We start from the raw sequence: 15,869 nt of genomic DNA, 5'->3' as shown, positions 1-15,869 counted from the left end.
CGGCAGACACAACAAACCACCAGCTTCGACAGCTCCTATAAATAACTTTTCCCCCCTGACCTGCAGACCTGAGCTTTCGCCGTGCGTCATTCGCATACTCAGACTGCACCAAGCCTGTCGCGTACCTGCGCAAGTCGATTCGAGATACCTACCGGTCCATCTAGATACGACCCATCGCCATGGAGCGCAGTCGCGGCGTCCCTGACGCCGAGCTGTTTCTAAGCAAACCCTCCGAGGAAGACTGCGACAGCCCGACCGTCGAGCCTCTGAGAATATTCAAGCCTCAGAGCCCCAAGCCGTCCTCTTCCGACCGCTTCAAGTACCCCGCCCCTCCGTCCGCCTCGGGAACCCCGTCCTCCTTCACCTCCAAGCCGACCTTTCCTCTGCCTCCTGGCGCCTCGAGCTCCGCCGCGCCTCTTCCGTATCCCGACGAAGAAGACCTCCGTCCTGGAAAACCGAGCAAGCCTACCATCACTGCCCCGAAGCGTTTTGGCTCCGACTACAATGATACTACCCCGCGCTTGAATGCCACCAGCCCAGTTGAGACCAAGAGCCCGACCCTCGCAGAGCGACGCGGCGCTGGCCCGAGGCCTCTGGGAGCTACGTCTCCGACAAGTCCTGGCGAGGAGGGCAACTTCTTCGCGAAGCCCTTGAACGCTCCTCAGCCCCAGCGCCCGGTTGCTTCTACGACGAACTACCCCTCTTACACCAAGAAGCCGTACTACCCTCCCCCCGGTGGCGCATCAAGCTCAACACCTCCTGCTCAGAGCTACGCTCCAAGGCCGCCTTCTCAGCCTCAGTCTCAGAGCTCTGAGCATCTCGATATGCCTGGCCAGAGCAACGTGAACAGGTTTGCTTCCACTGCCTCCACCTCTACCACACGCGCCAGCAGAGGTTCTCCGCCCCCGCCCGAGACCCCGATCGTCGAACCGGGAGTGATCCCTGGCGGTGGCATCGAGGCTCGATATGCTGCTTCTGGTATTTCGGGCACGGCGACTTTGACCGGCCTTCAGGCGCAACAAGTCCAAAACTCTGCTGCTTCTCAGAGATTGGCGCAGTACGGCGGAGCACCACCGCCCGCGCGACCATGGACACCTACCGAGAACCCAGAGAACCAGCCTCATGGACCTCCCACCGTGTACCAGGGTATGAACCAAGTGGCGAGCCCTACTCAGCCCACTTTCAGTCCTCCTCCTCAACAAGCGGTAAACGAGGGAGATCAGCCTGCCCTGCAGGTGAGCGTCTTGGAGCAGGACTTCGCGCGCATGAATGCGAACGACCCTCCCCCGGCTTACTCGAGTGTCAACCCCGGAGGCAACTCGTCCTACCCCGCCGAGAAGCAGCGTCCGGCTCAGCAAAGAGCAGACTCGCAACCGTCTGTGGCCACGTCCGTCGCACAGTCGCCCCCGAAGAAGCCCGCAACGGCTGGTCCCGCGGCTGCAGGGCTTGCGTCGCCCGCTCTCCAAGGCCATCCGGCTTTCGCCAATGATCCCCGACCAGAGCAGCAGAATGGATCTCCAGGACCGGCCCAACAGCCACAAGCACAAGCACAAGCACAACCTGCGGCCACTCCGGTTGCGCAAACTGCACAAGTTCCTGCCAACTTTCAAAACGCTGGGCCATCCTCACCCCCTCCGTTGCCCGAGGGCTGGATCGCTCATCTTGATCAAAACTCTGGCCAATACTACTACATCCATCTGGCCTCCCAGGCTACCCAGTGGGAGTTTCCAAAGGGGCCCAACCCGATCCAACATGAACAGGCGCCTCTGTCGCCTACTGCCTCGACTTACGGCAATCCCCTCGCATCCCCCATGTTTGGCAAGCAGAGCATGGCGTCCCCGATGTTCCCTCCTCATACCCCTGGCTATGCTGAGAGCATCATGAGTGTCGCCGTATCGCAGACTCCCACTACCGCCGGCTTTTCTGGCCCTCCTCCCAGTGCCGGTGTTGACATGTACAAGATTCAGCCAACGAACGGCGTCTACTTTGGGCCTTATCTGCGCTACTGCAATATGGACATGGAGAAGGGGACGTGGTTGGGCAGCATTATGATCGTGACCGAAGCACCGCAGCCTCCGACGATCCATCTTCACTTGAGCGCCGACCTCTCTCCCAACCCGCGACAGTTGGTGCCGCACAATATCTACACCCATCAGCGCTGGTCGTTTTACAAGTACGATATTGAATTGCCCATGAGTGAGAATGGCACCGAGAGATGGACTTATGCCGTGACATCCCACCTGGGATGCACAAGATATGAGTTTGTCGTTGCCGGTCGTCACGAGAACGGCTGGCGCTTCATCGCACACTCCAACAACGACTTTGCTGCATCGACATCTCAGAATGAGCGCTCCAAGCTTGGTGGTGTGGGCTTCATGTGGAAGGACGTGCTGCAAAAGAACGTCGATTGCGGAGGATTCCACGTTCAGCTCGGCTTGGGTGACCAGATCTACGGCGACAGGTTATGGAAGGAGGTGCCGCTTCTGAAGCAGTGGCTGGCCATGAGCGGCAGAGACAACAGGAAAAACGCACAGTGGACTGCGCGTCATGAGGAGGACGTTTCACATGCCTACTTCCACTACTACACGAGTCACTTTGACCAGCCGTACCTGAGAGAGGCGTTTGCCCAGATTCCTCACATTTTGCAGGTTGACGATCACGACATGTAAGTTTATTGGTCCTAATCGTTTCGTTCAGAACTGACCCGCGCAGCTTCGACGGCTTCGGTTCGTACCCCGAGTACATGCAGGGCTCGCAGATGTTCAAGAACGTTGGCCGCATAGCCATCGAGATGTACCTGCTTTTCCAGCACCACACGACCGTGGAGATTCTCCGCAACGTCAGCAATGACACGGACTTGTTCACAATCACCGGCCAGGGCTGGCACTTTGTGAAGTATCTCGGACCAGCTGTCGTTGTCGTTGGACCCGACTGCCGATCTGAGAGAAACCAGACCCGGGTCATGGCCGGCCCGACCTACCAAGGGCTTTTCCCCAAGGTCGCAACGCTACCTCCCAGCGTGCAGCACTGTATCTGGATGGTGTCGGTTCCTCTCGTCTACCCTCGTCTCGAGGCGGTTGAGAGCTTGGCCACTGCAGTCACTACCGGCAAGAAGGCGGTCAACATGTCATACAACTTGCTCGGCAAGGTTACCAGTTCGGTGGCCGGTGTTGTTGGTGGAAAGGAGGTCGTGGCACAGGGCTTCACGCAGGTTAAGAAGGCTGTCGGAAAGTCTGGTCTCATGGGCAATGTTCTCAACCAATTCGGAGAGATTGATCTTGCAGAGGTGTTGAAGGACATGTGGACTCACGAGTCGAAGGACCTGGAGAGGACGTACCTCATCAGGACCCTCCAGGGCATCGCACAGCAGAAGGGAATTCGGATGACATTCATGTCAGGAGGTAAGCTAAATCCCTGCCTCACTCGTCAGCCAGAGCTAACGCAATCCAGACGTCAACTGTGCGGGAGCAGGCTTAGTTCATGATCCCACTCATCCCAGCGACCACAAGACGATGTACCAAATCATCACGTCGCCCATTGTCGCTCAACCCGCCAGCAACTACATCTTGAAATTGCTCCACAACAACAAGAGCCTCTACGTGCCTCAGAACGGCCACAAGTCCAATCACGAGGTGTCAGACACCAAGGAGGACATGATGGAGATCTTCCACACCGACGCCAGCGGCTCAGCGCGCGAGCTCAAGAAGCTTATGGGCCGCAGAAACTACGTCGCCGTGGTCGCTTACGACCCGGAGGCCATCCCGGGTACTCAGTACGCAGCCAACCAGGCCAATGGCCAGGGTCTGACGAAGCTGAGCTTGGCCGTGGATTTCGTGGTCCAGGGCGACGGCGCTTTCACGGCGCCGACAAAGTATGGCCCGGTCATTGTGCCCCACCTAGGATAGAAGGGCGTGGATTTCGGAGGCTATTTTCTTGAATATTTTAATATTTTCACACCTTTCCAGGTGACTTCCAGAAACGATAAGGCATGAAGCGAGTGCTTGACGACCTGATGATATAAGCCTACATTTACTACCTATTCATATTCCCAATTTACAAAATCTGAACTTCAAACCATCCAGTGCAGGCTGCCCGGTGCGAAACTGTTTCATGGGGGGTTCGAATATCTATATCAATTTTCCTATGCCCATATGAACTGTTGCACATATGGGCCATGATTTTCAGAGTCCTGAGACCAACTAGCTTAACCTGAAATACATGGACAGAGAGTGGGTGGCCTCCGGGAATAGTCGGGTCTCGTCCCGCCCACCAACTCGCCCGTGGCGCATCCCATTCAGCGGTCCGGTCCGCCCCATAGCGGCGCTTACAAGCATAATCCTCCTCTCCAATAGCCAGCCCATCGAGCTCTATTTTTCACCCACCTTACACATCGACGCTTATTGATTAGACATCTTCATCATCGAATACACCGACTTTCAGAGGGGCGCATTGCCCTTTTCGAGACATTGACAGACGCAGATGTACTGACGAACAGGTCTGCTATCTTTAGGTACATTGCCTGAGCATGCACGTACGATTACCAACACTCAACGCCACCCTCAGGAACCAGGGGGGTTCTGCGGATAGGCAGACTTGACCGGCGGATGATCCGGTTTTTGGCATTCCAGTTAGGCAGAACCACCCCCTTGGGTCGAGCTGAGTCAATTTGATGGTCTTCGTGGTTGGCGAGGAGGTCTTCTGATGAAACATGCCGTCCAGAGGGGGAAAGCTCTCAAGCATGTTGGTGCATGTCTTGTGGCCATGCCCCCTCTTTCAACCCCGGCGAGTGCAGGGCGCTTATCACGGGTTCTCTCGACCAGAACGAAGGCCTCCGAGGGGGTCGGCTCCGCTCGCAAATATGTGTTGGTTGGTTTGGTTGAAGAAGTACTTCATCCCCTGGCGTCCACGACTGATGCGAAGTTGCACTGGGTTTGGGCCTCAACTATCACACACTACTATCTCACGAGTTCATGATTTTGCGATACCATTTTTGAGACGTTTTCATTCATTTTATAGAGTTTTGTTATCATTTGCATCACTGAGCTGTTGTCATACATTGCATCCGGAGTAAAGTAAGAATGGCAGACGCCAAGGAAACTAACAATGATCCGGTTTACCTTCTATCCCTCGATGGCGGCGGGGTTAGGGGAATATCCGAGCTTGTCATACTGCACGAGATAATGAAGAGACTGCAAAAAGTAGCTGGGCTCAAAGAATTGCCCAAGCCTAGGGACCATTTCCACTTGATAGGTGGTACAAGCACGGGAGGGTTGGTTGGAACCGTTCCAACAAGTGAACCAACACATGTTTTTCGCTAACAAAACACACCGCTTCGCAGACTCATCGCCATCCTCCTCGGCCGCATGGGGATGACGACCGAAGAAGCTATAAAAGGCTACGAAGACTTTGCAGAAACAGTGTTCAGAAAAAGCAACCGACGGCTCCTGGAACGCACATTCAAGGAAAAAACGCTCGAGAAGGTCATCCGGGACATTGTCGCCGCGAGGGCGCTGAAGACGACTGTCATGATTGACGAAACAAGAGACCGGAATAGCCTCGGCCACGCCTTTGTATGCTCCGTGCCGAGAAGCAACATGTTCGAGGCGTATCTGTTCCGCACTTACAGGGGCAAGTCCAACCACGCGCACAATGTCGAAATCTGGGAGGCTGCGCGGGCGACGTCCTCGGCTCCTGGCTTCTTCAACCCCATACACGTCAAGGTCGAGGCCGTGAAGGAGTACTACTACGACGGCGCGCTGGCCTACAACAATCCCGCCAAGCTCGTCCTCGACGAGGCCGACTCATACCTGGGCTCCGACCGGAAGCTGGGATTTCTCCTGAGCTTGGGCACGGGGCTCAAAATTACGGATAAGGCGTTCAAGGTCGAGGCTGATGCGGAAAAGGCGGTAGAGCACGCCCTTGAGTTGACAAAGAGGCCTGTTCGGACGCTCAGCGGGTCTCTGCTGTCCCGCGACAGCTTGTCTGTATATAAACACATCAAGACGTCGTTGACGGATCCCGAACGCACTCACCATGAACTCGACCAGTGGTTCCGCGCGATTCCTAACGCTTACTTTCGACTCAATCTGGACAAGGGCGCTGCAGATATCAAGCTGAACGAGTATAAAAAGATGAAGCTACTAAGGGAGGCGACGGAGAAGTATCTGAAGAAGGACGAGGTATCGGCTTCCATTGACAAAATCGTCAGCATGTTACACAAGAAAGAGGGCGTTGAGATGCCTCTAGAGGCTACTTGTGAGTTTGATGCCCCAGTGACATGATTGAAGTGCGTCATCCGCTAACAGACTCGAGGCCGTGCTACTTCATATGAAGCATTCCGGCACGCCATGGTCCAGGACGTCCGGCAAAGGACCATATCCAGCCCCCAGTTCACCGGGAGAGCCGCAATTCTCGACAAACTTGATAGACACTTTTGTGAACGGAAGCCTGGGTCGTCGCCTAGGAGGCTTCTCAGAATTTGGGGCATGGGCGGCGTCGGAAAGACGCAGATCGCCTTGAAGTTCAGAGACCTGCATGGCTCTCGGTGCGTGTGTCTAGGTGTAATCTCTGTATCAAGCTACTAACATGCTGACGCAGGTTCGACCATGTTTTCTGGATTAACGCGGCCACCACGGACTCCATCTACGAAAGTTTCCGAAAGGTGACAGCGCAGATCTACGGCGGGAACCCCAGCAGACCCAACATTACCGGCGTCCTCAACTGGTTGTCCCAAAACCGCCCAGAAGAGTGGCTTCTGGTCTTCGACAACAACGACTCTGACTCCGTCGACGTTAGCAAGTACATCCCAGAAGGGAACACTGGTAACATTCTCTTCACGAGTAGACGGAAGGACATCAAGCCTACGTTGGATCATAATCAGACGTATGCTGTTGATATTATGGACGAAAAGGACGCTGTGGCATTGTTGTTGCGGTCATCGAAGCTGGAAGACCAGCTACTGTACAATGATGATCAGCAGTACGTTGGCCAAATCGTTAAGGAACTCGGCTACCTACCGCTGGCCATCGACCAGGCCGGTTCTTACATCGACATGCAAGAGTGCACCTTCAAAGACTACGTGTTCGAGTTCCGAAGTGGGCGGAAGCAGCTGATGGAAGATGCGTCGATGGGCCGCGGCGCTTTCCACGATAACCCAGCCGTGTATGGAACTTTGGAGTTGTCTTATGCGGCATTGCAGAAGAAATCCAAGGAGGATAACCGCGAAGGACGAGCTGCTCTCAATGCACTCCGGATCCTCTGCATCTTTTGCTTCTACCACAACGAGAACCTCATGGAGCAGATACTTGAGCGGGCTGCCACCGACAAAAGGTTTGAAGCAGACTATCTAGGGGACGACGGCGGCGGTATTGCCCCACTGCCTTTGATCGGTCCTATGCAGGAAGGCGAATGGGATCCCGCGAACTTCAGGGACGGAATCCGCATCCTGAAGAGCTACTCTTTGATCAAGAAGTCTGCCATGAACGAAAAATGGCATTCCATGCATGTTCTCGTGCACTCCTGGGCTCGAGATCGCATGGATCCGGAGACATTCGTCTTTCAACGCAGAGCTGCGCGCTTGCTGCTTTTCTTCAGTGTTCGAAGACAAGACAAGCTCAGTGACGAGCTCTATGCTAGTCAGGTCCTGCCACACTTGCGAGCGTGTCTCGGACACAGGGGAGAAGAAGATCTCGAGTGGATGCGGCGGACGGAGCATGAGGGGAAGTTCGCGAGAGCCCTTGTTGAGCTAGGCCTTTGGCAGGACGCCACCGCACAGTGGGAAGCTATACTTGCCGACAGAGAACAGCACCTCGACCGCACAGAGTGGCCGGTCATTTCGGGCATGTGGGACTTGGCAAAAGCTTACCGGGACTGGGGCCGTCTGGAGAAGTCGGAGAAGGTCTTTGAAGAGATCATAACGCTTTTGCCACAATGTCCGCAGAAGAGGATGGCTGCCCTGAAGTTGTGGGACATCCACATCGACCTCAGCAAAGTCTATCTTCAACAGGCCAGGTATTTGGCGGCAAAGAATCTGTTGTTCTGGATTCTTGAGACTGTGGAGAGCTATGGCTGGACTTCGGGTAGCTTCCGCCGAACCGTCACGACGCTTGCGACGGCGCTGCGGTTGAATGGAGAAACGGAGGCAGCGCTCGGGGTCGAAAGCTTCATCCTCCATCGTTGTATCGACGACGCGAACATTGGCCCCGGCCACCGAATCACGATGGGTTGCATCAGCAACATTGCCGCCCTGCGCTGCGAGATGGGACTCTACGAGAAGGCGGACGAGATGTGGCGTGAGGTGCTCGACATTGACGAGGACCTGAGAGGAAAGGAACACCCCATTACATTGAATTCGAAACGCAATGTGGCGACGGGGTGCGCGAAGTTGGAGAAATTATGGGAGGCCGAAGATATACTCCGGGAAGTGTTGGTAGTCAGCGAGCGTGTTCTGGGGACAGACCATCTCGATACGCTGACGACGATGGACCAGCTTGCCGGTGTGCTTGTACAGCGAGGCAAAACAGAAGAAGCGGAGGAATTGTGGAGGTCCTGTCTCAGAGGGAGAAAGGTGTGGCTGGGAGAGCAGCATCCATTGACACAAAGGACGGAGAAAGCGCTTTCACGGGTTGCTGAGGGGACGATGGTGCTTGTGCAGGAAGACTTCCAAAACGACGGCTTCTTGTCTTATGGAGACAGCAACTATGTTTCCCAAGCTGAGCGCGATACCTATTTGTATTAGGCAACTCTCGCATCTATGATTGGATTACATATTCATTACAAAAAGCTTAAAACGATGTCCAATGTGATGTGATGTTGTCGGAAAAGAAGGCATTGAATAATCATGCATTTGGCGATTCAGCCGCAGAGACGATGGCATTCATCTATATGATATGGACACCGTGTGCAAACGTCTTATTTTACACTGTATGGATCACTGTGTTGCCTTTACTTCGGGAAAATCGTACTACTGATACTTAGAAACGTCATCAATTATCGTGAAATAGCGACATCAACAACGCCCAAGAGACGAAAGCACACGGACACAGACTGAAGTGATCCACTTCTAACATATCTGCATGCCTGAGAGCCTGTCACACCCATTCACCCGCCGTCCTGCCTCTACCACCACAAAATGCGCTCTTCCTCGGTTCTGAGGATGGCATCAGCCTCCATCCCCAAGGGCCTGGGGACTGCGCCGATGGCCCTGCTTCCTCCCATCCCACTCTACCGACGCCTGCTCCGCGCGCACCGGAAATATCTTCCTCAGGAAATGAGGGTGCTCGGCGACGAGTACATCAAGGCCGAGTTCCGCGCGCATCGCAATGTGGACAACCCGGCGCATTTGGTACGTATTTTCTTGTTCACCCATGTTATTTACTCACCTTCTACTCAATCGTCCTGTCATGAAACAAGTTTCTCGAGTATTGCTCAAATTCAAGGCTGCTGCCTTTTCTTTCTCGTTAACATCCCGCCTGCGGAAACAATCATGTCTGCTGGAGTGGCGGCAATGAGAATGTTGTAATACAGTGCATGTAATTGGATAACCACTAGTCCGGGATTGTCTGCCGGGGGAGCAGCGCGGACGATGACTTCGTTGAAAACTGGGTAAATACTGACGAACTTTTCCGCAGATCGGCTTCCTGACTGAGTGGCAACTGTACGCGCAAAAGGTGGAAGGTGACCAGTGGAAGGGCGACAAGATCGACCCCGTCAAGGTTGCGAAAATGAGTGGTAGGTCGTTCAGATTGATCGCGGGCGTGGGAGAAAATTGACATTTCACCGGCAGACGAACAGATTGCTCAGCTGTATGAGTTGATGCAGGCGATTAAGGATCGGAGCAAGCAGGGCGACGGAGAAGAGGAGCAGTCATAAAAAGCTGCCGTAGTTGCTCTTCTGGTGGCGGGCGCAGTTTGTATCATCACATGTAGAATCATGCATAGAACAAACCCATTTCGATGTCTTTATGTGAGTCTACGTGTTTTAACATATCCCGTCTTTCTAGATTATAACTGTATATGTCTCTAGGTATTTACACATACGTCTCTAACTCATGCAGTCCCCCCTAGGGCCTCCACTATCCAGTTGGCCTGAATGACACTAACCTTCTTGGCATAGTTCTTTTGAGTAAAGACATGTTCCAGGAACATGATTGCCTCCCTCTTCTGTCCATGCAAGACGCTCGACGGGTGAATCGCAACGACGTGCTTGCCCTGAGATGTCACGTAGCTTGCGTCTGGCGCCAAAACGGCCGTTTTGGAAACGAAGCCGCGAAGGAAGCACTTGAGCAGAGCCTCGGCCTGTTCCGGGGCCAGAGGGCTGAAAGGCTGCGGATCCGGTGGCGGTGCCTCTGAGAGAAGTCCCTCTTTCAGACACAGGCTTCGGAGCTGCTTCCGAATGTTTAAGGCTGTCTTCATGTTGCGGATATTCACCTTCCTCTTCTTGCACCATTCAATGCGGTCGGCATTCTCAGCGGCGTACTGTTGCATTGTGGTGAGATAGGTGAGTATGTCACCCTCCCGACGGTATAGCTCCTTGCGAAGCTCCTCGATCTCCTCACGTTGCTCCTCGGATTGCAGTTGGTGGAAGATGTCATCGCCAGAGGTAATGCAGGAGATGACATCGATGGCCTCGAGAACGCAGTCAAACTCTGGCTTGGCGGATGCCAGAAGAACAGCGCCTAGAGGGGCGGAAACAGGGAAGCCAGCCATCCTCCGGCCTGCTTCGGTGATGGCACCATCATCGGCCAAGGCGCCAAGCAGATGGAGGCTGACGAGAGCCCGCTCGATGGCATCAATATCCGGGGTGTCCATCAGAGGGAACCCAAGGATGTCATCAATGCCTCTGGCCTTCATGGTCAGGACAGCTCCGAGAACGTCGATTCGCAGAATTTCTGGCAAGTCAGTCTCCTCGAGCGTGCCGAACGTGCCTTCGGTATACAGCCTGAAGCACTTTCCAGGACCCTCACGACCAGCACGACCTGTTCGCTGGATTGCGGATGACTTGGAAATCGGTTTGGCCAACAGAGACTCCATGCCGAGACGGGCGCGGAATTGCTTGACTTTGGCTTTGCCACCATCAACCACATAGCGAACTCCAGGAACTGTGACGGACGTTTCGGCGATGTTGGTAGCTAACACAATCTTTCTGGTCCTTCCCTTGACTGGCTTGAAAGCAGCATGTTGACCCTCCATGGAGAGCTGGCCGAAAAGAGGGAGCACCTTGACCTTGGGGATGTTGGAATCCAACGTTGCAGCATACTCCTCGATGAGCGACTGCATCGACTCGATCTCTTCTTGGCCGTTCAGGAACGCCAGTATGTCGCCAGGTAGTGGTTCTTCCGTGTGGAGCTTGAAGATTGTCTTCAATAAGGATTCTTGGATATCCGGCACTGGCTTGGGAGTATGAATCGTCTTGACCGGAAACTGACGGCCCTGGATCTTGAGAACCTCGACAGATGACTTGTGCTTCTCCTCGTCGATTTCCATGCTTTCGCTGTCCGCAGCTGGCTTTTCAGTCGCGAAGAAGCCCTGGATACGCTCGACATCGGCAGTAGCACTCATGACGACGACTTTCAGGGGGATACCCCCGCGCCCCTTCCGGTCGCTTGTGAGGATCTGCTTGAGAAATCCTGAGACGAGATCGACATCGACGCTTCTCTCGTGGATTTCGTCCACCACGACCGCGCTGTACTGTCGTAGACTAGGATCTCGAAGCAGCTCCTGCAGCAGCATACCCTCGGTGAGGAATTTGATTTTCGTCCCTTTAGGTACTTGATGGTCGAAGCGAACCGAGTATCCGACCATACCCTCGCGGCTCTCGCCGAGTGGAGTTCCTGCTTCGCGAGAAACACGGTGGGCAAGCGTAGTCGCGGCGACTCGACGCGGCTGGGTGACCGCAATCATACCGCCGACACTGCATTCTCGTTCGCCTTCGATGCTGACAGTTTGCCTCTTGCACCACGGTTCTTTCACCAAAAATTGGGGCACCTGGGTACTCTTTCCAGAACCAGTCTCACTAACGAGGAGAAGGACATCGCTTTGACGCATACGAGTCTGAATTTCTTGTCGGTGAGCCCAGATTGGTAGCTTTTGCCGGACCTTCAGTAAATCTGGATCGTCCCTCCATCTCGGTCCTCGTTGGTCTATCTTCGGCCTTCCTTTGTCGAAGGGCTTTTTGAACTGTGGCTTTCCAGATGGCGGAACAGACTTCTTGGGGTGGTCTTGCTGATTCGATACTGGCTTCGTTGCCTCATTTTCCGTGGATTTGGGCGTCTCTTGTGGTTCTTGTTCTTTGGGTGCCTCTTTTTTGGCAGGGGGGTTTAAGTAGCCCTCCAAGGAGATCACCTTATTTCCGACCTTGATGACATTTTTGTCGCTGATTTTCCTCTTTTTGGCGGCGCGCTCGCCATCAGGTTTTGGTGACATTATGAGGTGAGGTTGGAAGAATTAATCAGAAGCAGCAACCGCCGATTGACGTTGAGTGACAGCCGTTGTAAGAATTTTTGAGGGTCCCCCTTCCTTGACCCCGGCTTTCGTCGGGACCCCGATTCGGCGATATGCCCCGCATTTCTACAGGGCTGCACTGTGCTATCTCAGAAAGAGGTATGTACGTCTGGTGAAGTCAACGAACGAATATTTCTGAATAACATGTAGCCATAAACCGGAAGCAATCACATTACTCGCTGCTATCTTTATAGATACCATGCCGGTTCGGATGCCAGTTCCTAGCGGGGTTCTGCGCAGTAATCGCATGCTGCGTCACCCTCATGTACTTCCCCTCTCCTGCGTTGGTATAAGACCCCCCCTCAGCAACAAGATCAGGCTGTCTACATCTCATCAACGTCACATCACCTCGACCATAACTATGACTGAACGATATAAGCTTCACTGGACCGTTCCAGGTAGGCATATTCATCATATTGCATGTTCAATACGGCGTTGACTGATGTGATCGTCTGTTTGCAGCTTCTCACTTGGTCGCGACCAAGGATGCGGTCTTCAAAAGCGGCGCCGGCGTGTATGACGAGGGGAAGTATATTCAAGTGGCCTTCCAGATTACTGGCCAGGGTCAATTCATGCCCGTCGCTGCTTCAGGCGCAGTTCCTCACACCGGCGCTGTCGATCAGCTTGAGCAACTTCTTGAGTACAAAGTGGAGGTCATGTGTGCAGGAAGGGACGTCGCGAAAGCTGCAGTGGCAGCTCTGAAGAGGTACATGATTCACACTTCTTAACATATTCGAAGAATTTATTGACAAAAGTCTCTATAGCGCGCACCCATTCGAGGTCCCGGCGTATGAGGTATACAAGTTAGAGGACATCTAGCCACAACCTGAGCCATTCAATCATCCCACTGCGATTGGGTTCAGGGTTGGTCTGTGGTCAACGCTAGCCCAAGAAACCATCTCTTTCTTTTTCACAGACCAAAGACAATACTGTGTATTGGCGATATATTGACGGCAGTCGTCTACTTGATGCGGTTCAGGCGCTCTCTGTTCATCCTCGTTGAATCGTCCACGGCATCGCTCTATCAAGCCGGTTAGCCAAGTGACCAAGGTGAAACCTTGAAATCAAAAGCAATCTTACCTTCTGGCCAATTCTAGAAATAAGAGTGTCTTGTCTTGCAACCTCCTCGCCTTGGGCTCTGGCCAAGTTATTCAGTCGACCAACGGCACCGCCGAGCAAGTCAAGACCTTCGTCAATCTGCCTCTCCTGATCTTCCGCTTCCGCAGCACCTTCTTCGTCACTATCATCGGGCAACGTGTACTTGGATCGCTCGGCTTGACTTCTCTGTCCCAACTTTGGCTGGGGGCGACCAGACAAAGATACCTCTTTGAACGCTTCTTCCATGCGCTGGTTGGACTGGAACGCTTCGCGTCTCGTGTTTTCGCGAGTCTCACGCTCTTGGCGGTGGCGTTCAAGGACGGCTTCGTCGCGAGCTGCCGCGCGAGACTTGGACGTGAAGGGGTTACTGACATGAACAGCGAACATGCTTCGGTTGAGGGTCTTCAGCTCTTTGGCTCGATCCTCCGCAACCTTGTTGTGGTTCGCAGCCAAGTCCAAGTTTCGTTCCGTGTTGTGCAAACGCTCTCCCTGAGCTCCAAGTCTGGCTAATGTCGAACGACCGGTCTCCTCAGCTTGCATAGCAGCTTGCAAAGCTCGATTGACAGTGTTGACTGACTCATTTCTGACATCCTTAATCTGGTTCTTGGTAGCGCGGTATTCCTCGGCCTCTTGCTCCTCAGCCGTCAGCTCGCGGCTCTCTCCATAACCACCGTAGCCCCCGCTGGCACCAGAAGCGGCGTCGTTGCCGTATCCTCCAGGTTGCTGCTGCTTCTGCTGGTAGCGATCCTGAGCTCCTCCAAAAAGTTCATCACGCTGAGCGTCGGTATCGTTGCTGTTGGTTCTGCCCAGACCTCCGTAACCACCAGGACCACGAGCCCCGCCAGCAGCGCCACCGTAGGCGTTTTGGTTGGCGTTGTCGTAGCGATTGGCTCCGTAGCCACCAGCAGCGCCGTACTTTTCGTTTCCGTAACCTCCCGCAGGCTGAGGAGGAGCGCCGTAGCCGCCTCCAGCGCGAGGTCCGCTGGGGAGGCCACCGGGCACACCGCCAGGAGCAGTGTTGCCTGCTCGGGCTGCCTGGTAGGGCGTCATGTTGGCATACTTGTTGTTGTCTTGGGCGTAGGGGTCGTTGCCAGCGGGTGCTTGAGCATATGGGTTGTCGGAGCCGGGTGCGGGGGACTTGTTCTTCTTGCTGCCGAAGAGAGCAGAGCGGCTGGCGTCGTCGCCGTCGTCGCCGCCGCTCTTCTTACCAAAGCCGAACTTCTTCATGGTAGCTGAGGCGGAATTGGGATTGTATGCTAGATCGTCGATGGGTGGGGTGTTGAAGCTGGGCAACGGCCGAAATACGATCGTAGAGGTATTCTGGAAGGAAGCAAAACACGAGGCAACGTGCTCTGCAGAAAGTTAATCTAGAAAGGTAAGAAAGGAGATCAGGAGAAGATTTGAAGAACGGACACGGTGTAGCAGAGGCAACCCTCAGAGGATGGACAGGACAATTACTGGAGACGGCGAGCGGGCGGGTGGCAGGGGGGTTGCAGGTGCAGGTACCTAGGATTGGGAGCAAGTACCGCCTACCGACTGCGGGCTTACTGCAGCTTTATGTGGCAAAATCGGGACCGTCTTGGGTGTGTTTCGAAGACGAGCGGATGCGCCCCTCAGGGTCTAAGCCATAAAACATTCGTCAGGCCAGGCTGTTTAGGACCTGACTGAGATGGGCAAAAGATTGGGCTGGGCCGGAGGGGTTGGGGGCAGTCAGCGAACAGCGCGGCCTAATTGTGCAGGTCGTCTGGAACAAGTGCTCGACATGCGACTGGGCTGGGTTCAGCGCTGCATCTGCATCTGGCGGGGAGCGATTCGCGATTTCGAGAAAGAGACGGTTCGCGCTCTAAAAGTGGCCGCTGTCAGTCAGTTCCCGTCGGTAGGCAGCCGACAATTGGAATGTTTCCATGGCGCAGAGTGGGCTGTAAAGAATGGCCGCCGCCATGAGCCTATGACGGCGCTGCATGCTTGGCTCAGCCTCGGGTCTAGCGTCAAGGACGTTCGTGTTCCTCGTCCATTGTCTTGACATTTTCAGCTCAGCTTTGTCTTCCGGGCCTGTCTTATCCGCAACCAAGGTCCTCAGTCAGGACGCATATGCAGTAATACAGACGGTCTTAAGCATGAGTAAGCTGAGCGCGTTTGTCTTGCGTCCACGAAAGCATAAAAATACTCATGCCAGCCTCTTCGTCGACTGCACCATGCTCAGCAGATACTCAGCAAAGAGTAACCCGCTCAATTTCAGAAAGAGGTCCGCATCTGATCTCGTCAAAAAGG

At 54.4% G+C, this 15,869-nt stretch overlaps 5 protein-coding genes across 5 annotated transcripts; 3 read left to right on the top strand and 2 right to left on the bottom strand.

Annotated features, from left to right (window-relative positions):
* Positions 1-179: 179 nt before the first annotated feature.
* Positions 180-3,905, top strand: COL26b_001900 (uncharacterized protein; the record flags this gene model as incomplete). The annotated part of the gene is made up of 3 exons (XM_053174836.1): positions 180-2,665; positions 2,713-3,401; positions 3,451-3,905. 3 exons carry the CDS (start codon positions 180-182, stop codon positions 3,903-3,905), a joined length of 3,630 nt encoding a protein of 1,209 aa, XP_053041131.1.
* A 1,458-nt stretch (positions 3,906-5,363) lies between these two features.
* On the top strand, positions 5,364-8,737 carry COL26b_001899 (uncharacterized protein; the record flags this gene model as incomplete). Its single annotated transcript, XM_053174835.1, has 3 exons — positions 5,364-6,255; positions 6,313-6,544; positions 6,598-8,737. The coding sequence occupies 3 exons, from the start codon at positions 5,364-5,366 to the stop codon at positions 8,735-8,737; spliced, it is 3,264 nt and encodes a 1,087-aa protein (XP_053041130.1).
* A 393-nt stretch (positions 8,738-9,130) lies between these two features.
* COL26b_001898 (uncharacterized protein) lies at positions 9,131-9,870 on the top strand (the record flags this gene model as incomplete). Its single annotated transcript, XM_053174834.1, has 3 exons — positions 9,131-9,343; positions 9,630-9,729; positions 9,785-9,870. 3 exons carry the CDS (start codon positions 9,131-9,133, stop codon positions 9,868-9,870), a joined length of 399 nt encoding a protein of 132 aa, XP_053041129.1.
* Positions 9,871-10,046: 176 nt separating this feature from the next.
* COL26b_001897 (uncharacterized protein) lies at positions 10,047-12,044 on the bottom strand (the record flags this gene model as incomplete). Its single annotated transcript, XM_053174833.1, has 1 exon — positions 10,047-12,044. The coding sequence occupies one exon, from the start codon at positions 12,042-12,044 to the stop codon at positions 10,047-10,049; it is 1,998 nt and encodes a 665-aa protein (XP_053041128.1).
* Positions 12,045-13,461: 1,417 nt separating this feature from the next.
* On the bottom strand, positions 13,462-14,825 carry COL26b_001896 (uncharacterized protein; the record flags this gene model as incomplete). The annotated part of the gene is made up of 2 exons (XM_053174832.1): positions 13,462-13,521; positions 13,581-14,825. The coding sequence occupies 2 exons, from the start codon at positions 14,823-14,825 to the stop codon at positions 13,462-13,464; spliced, it is 1,305 nt and encodes a 434-aa protein (XP_053041127.1).
* Positions 14,826-15,869: the final 1,044 nt, after the last annotated feature.

The sequence above is a fragment of the Colletotrichum chrysophilum genome, assembly GCF_026319265.1.
Source record: "Colletotrichum chrysophilum strain AFK26 chromosome Unknown scaffold_9, whole genome shotgun sequence".
Lineage (NCBI taxonomy): Eukaryota > Fungi > Ascomycota > Sordariomycetes > Glomerellales > Glomerellaceae > Colletotrichum > Colletotrichum chrysophilum.
The sequence above is the reverse complement of the archived record's forward strand: the minus strand, read 5'-3'. Positions and strand labels throughout refer to the sequence as shown.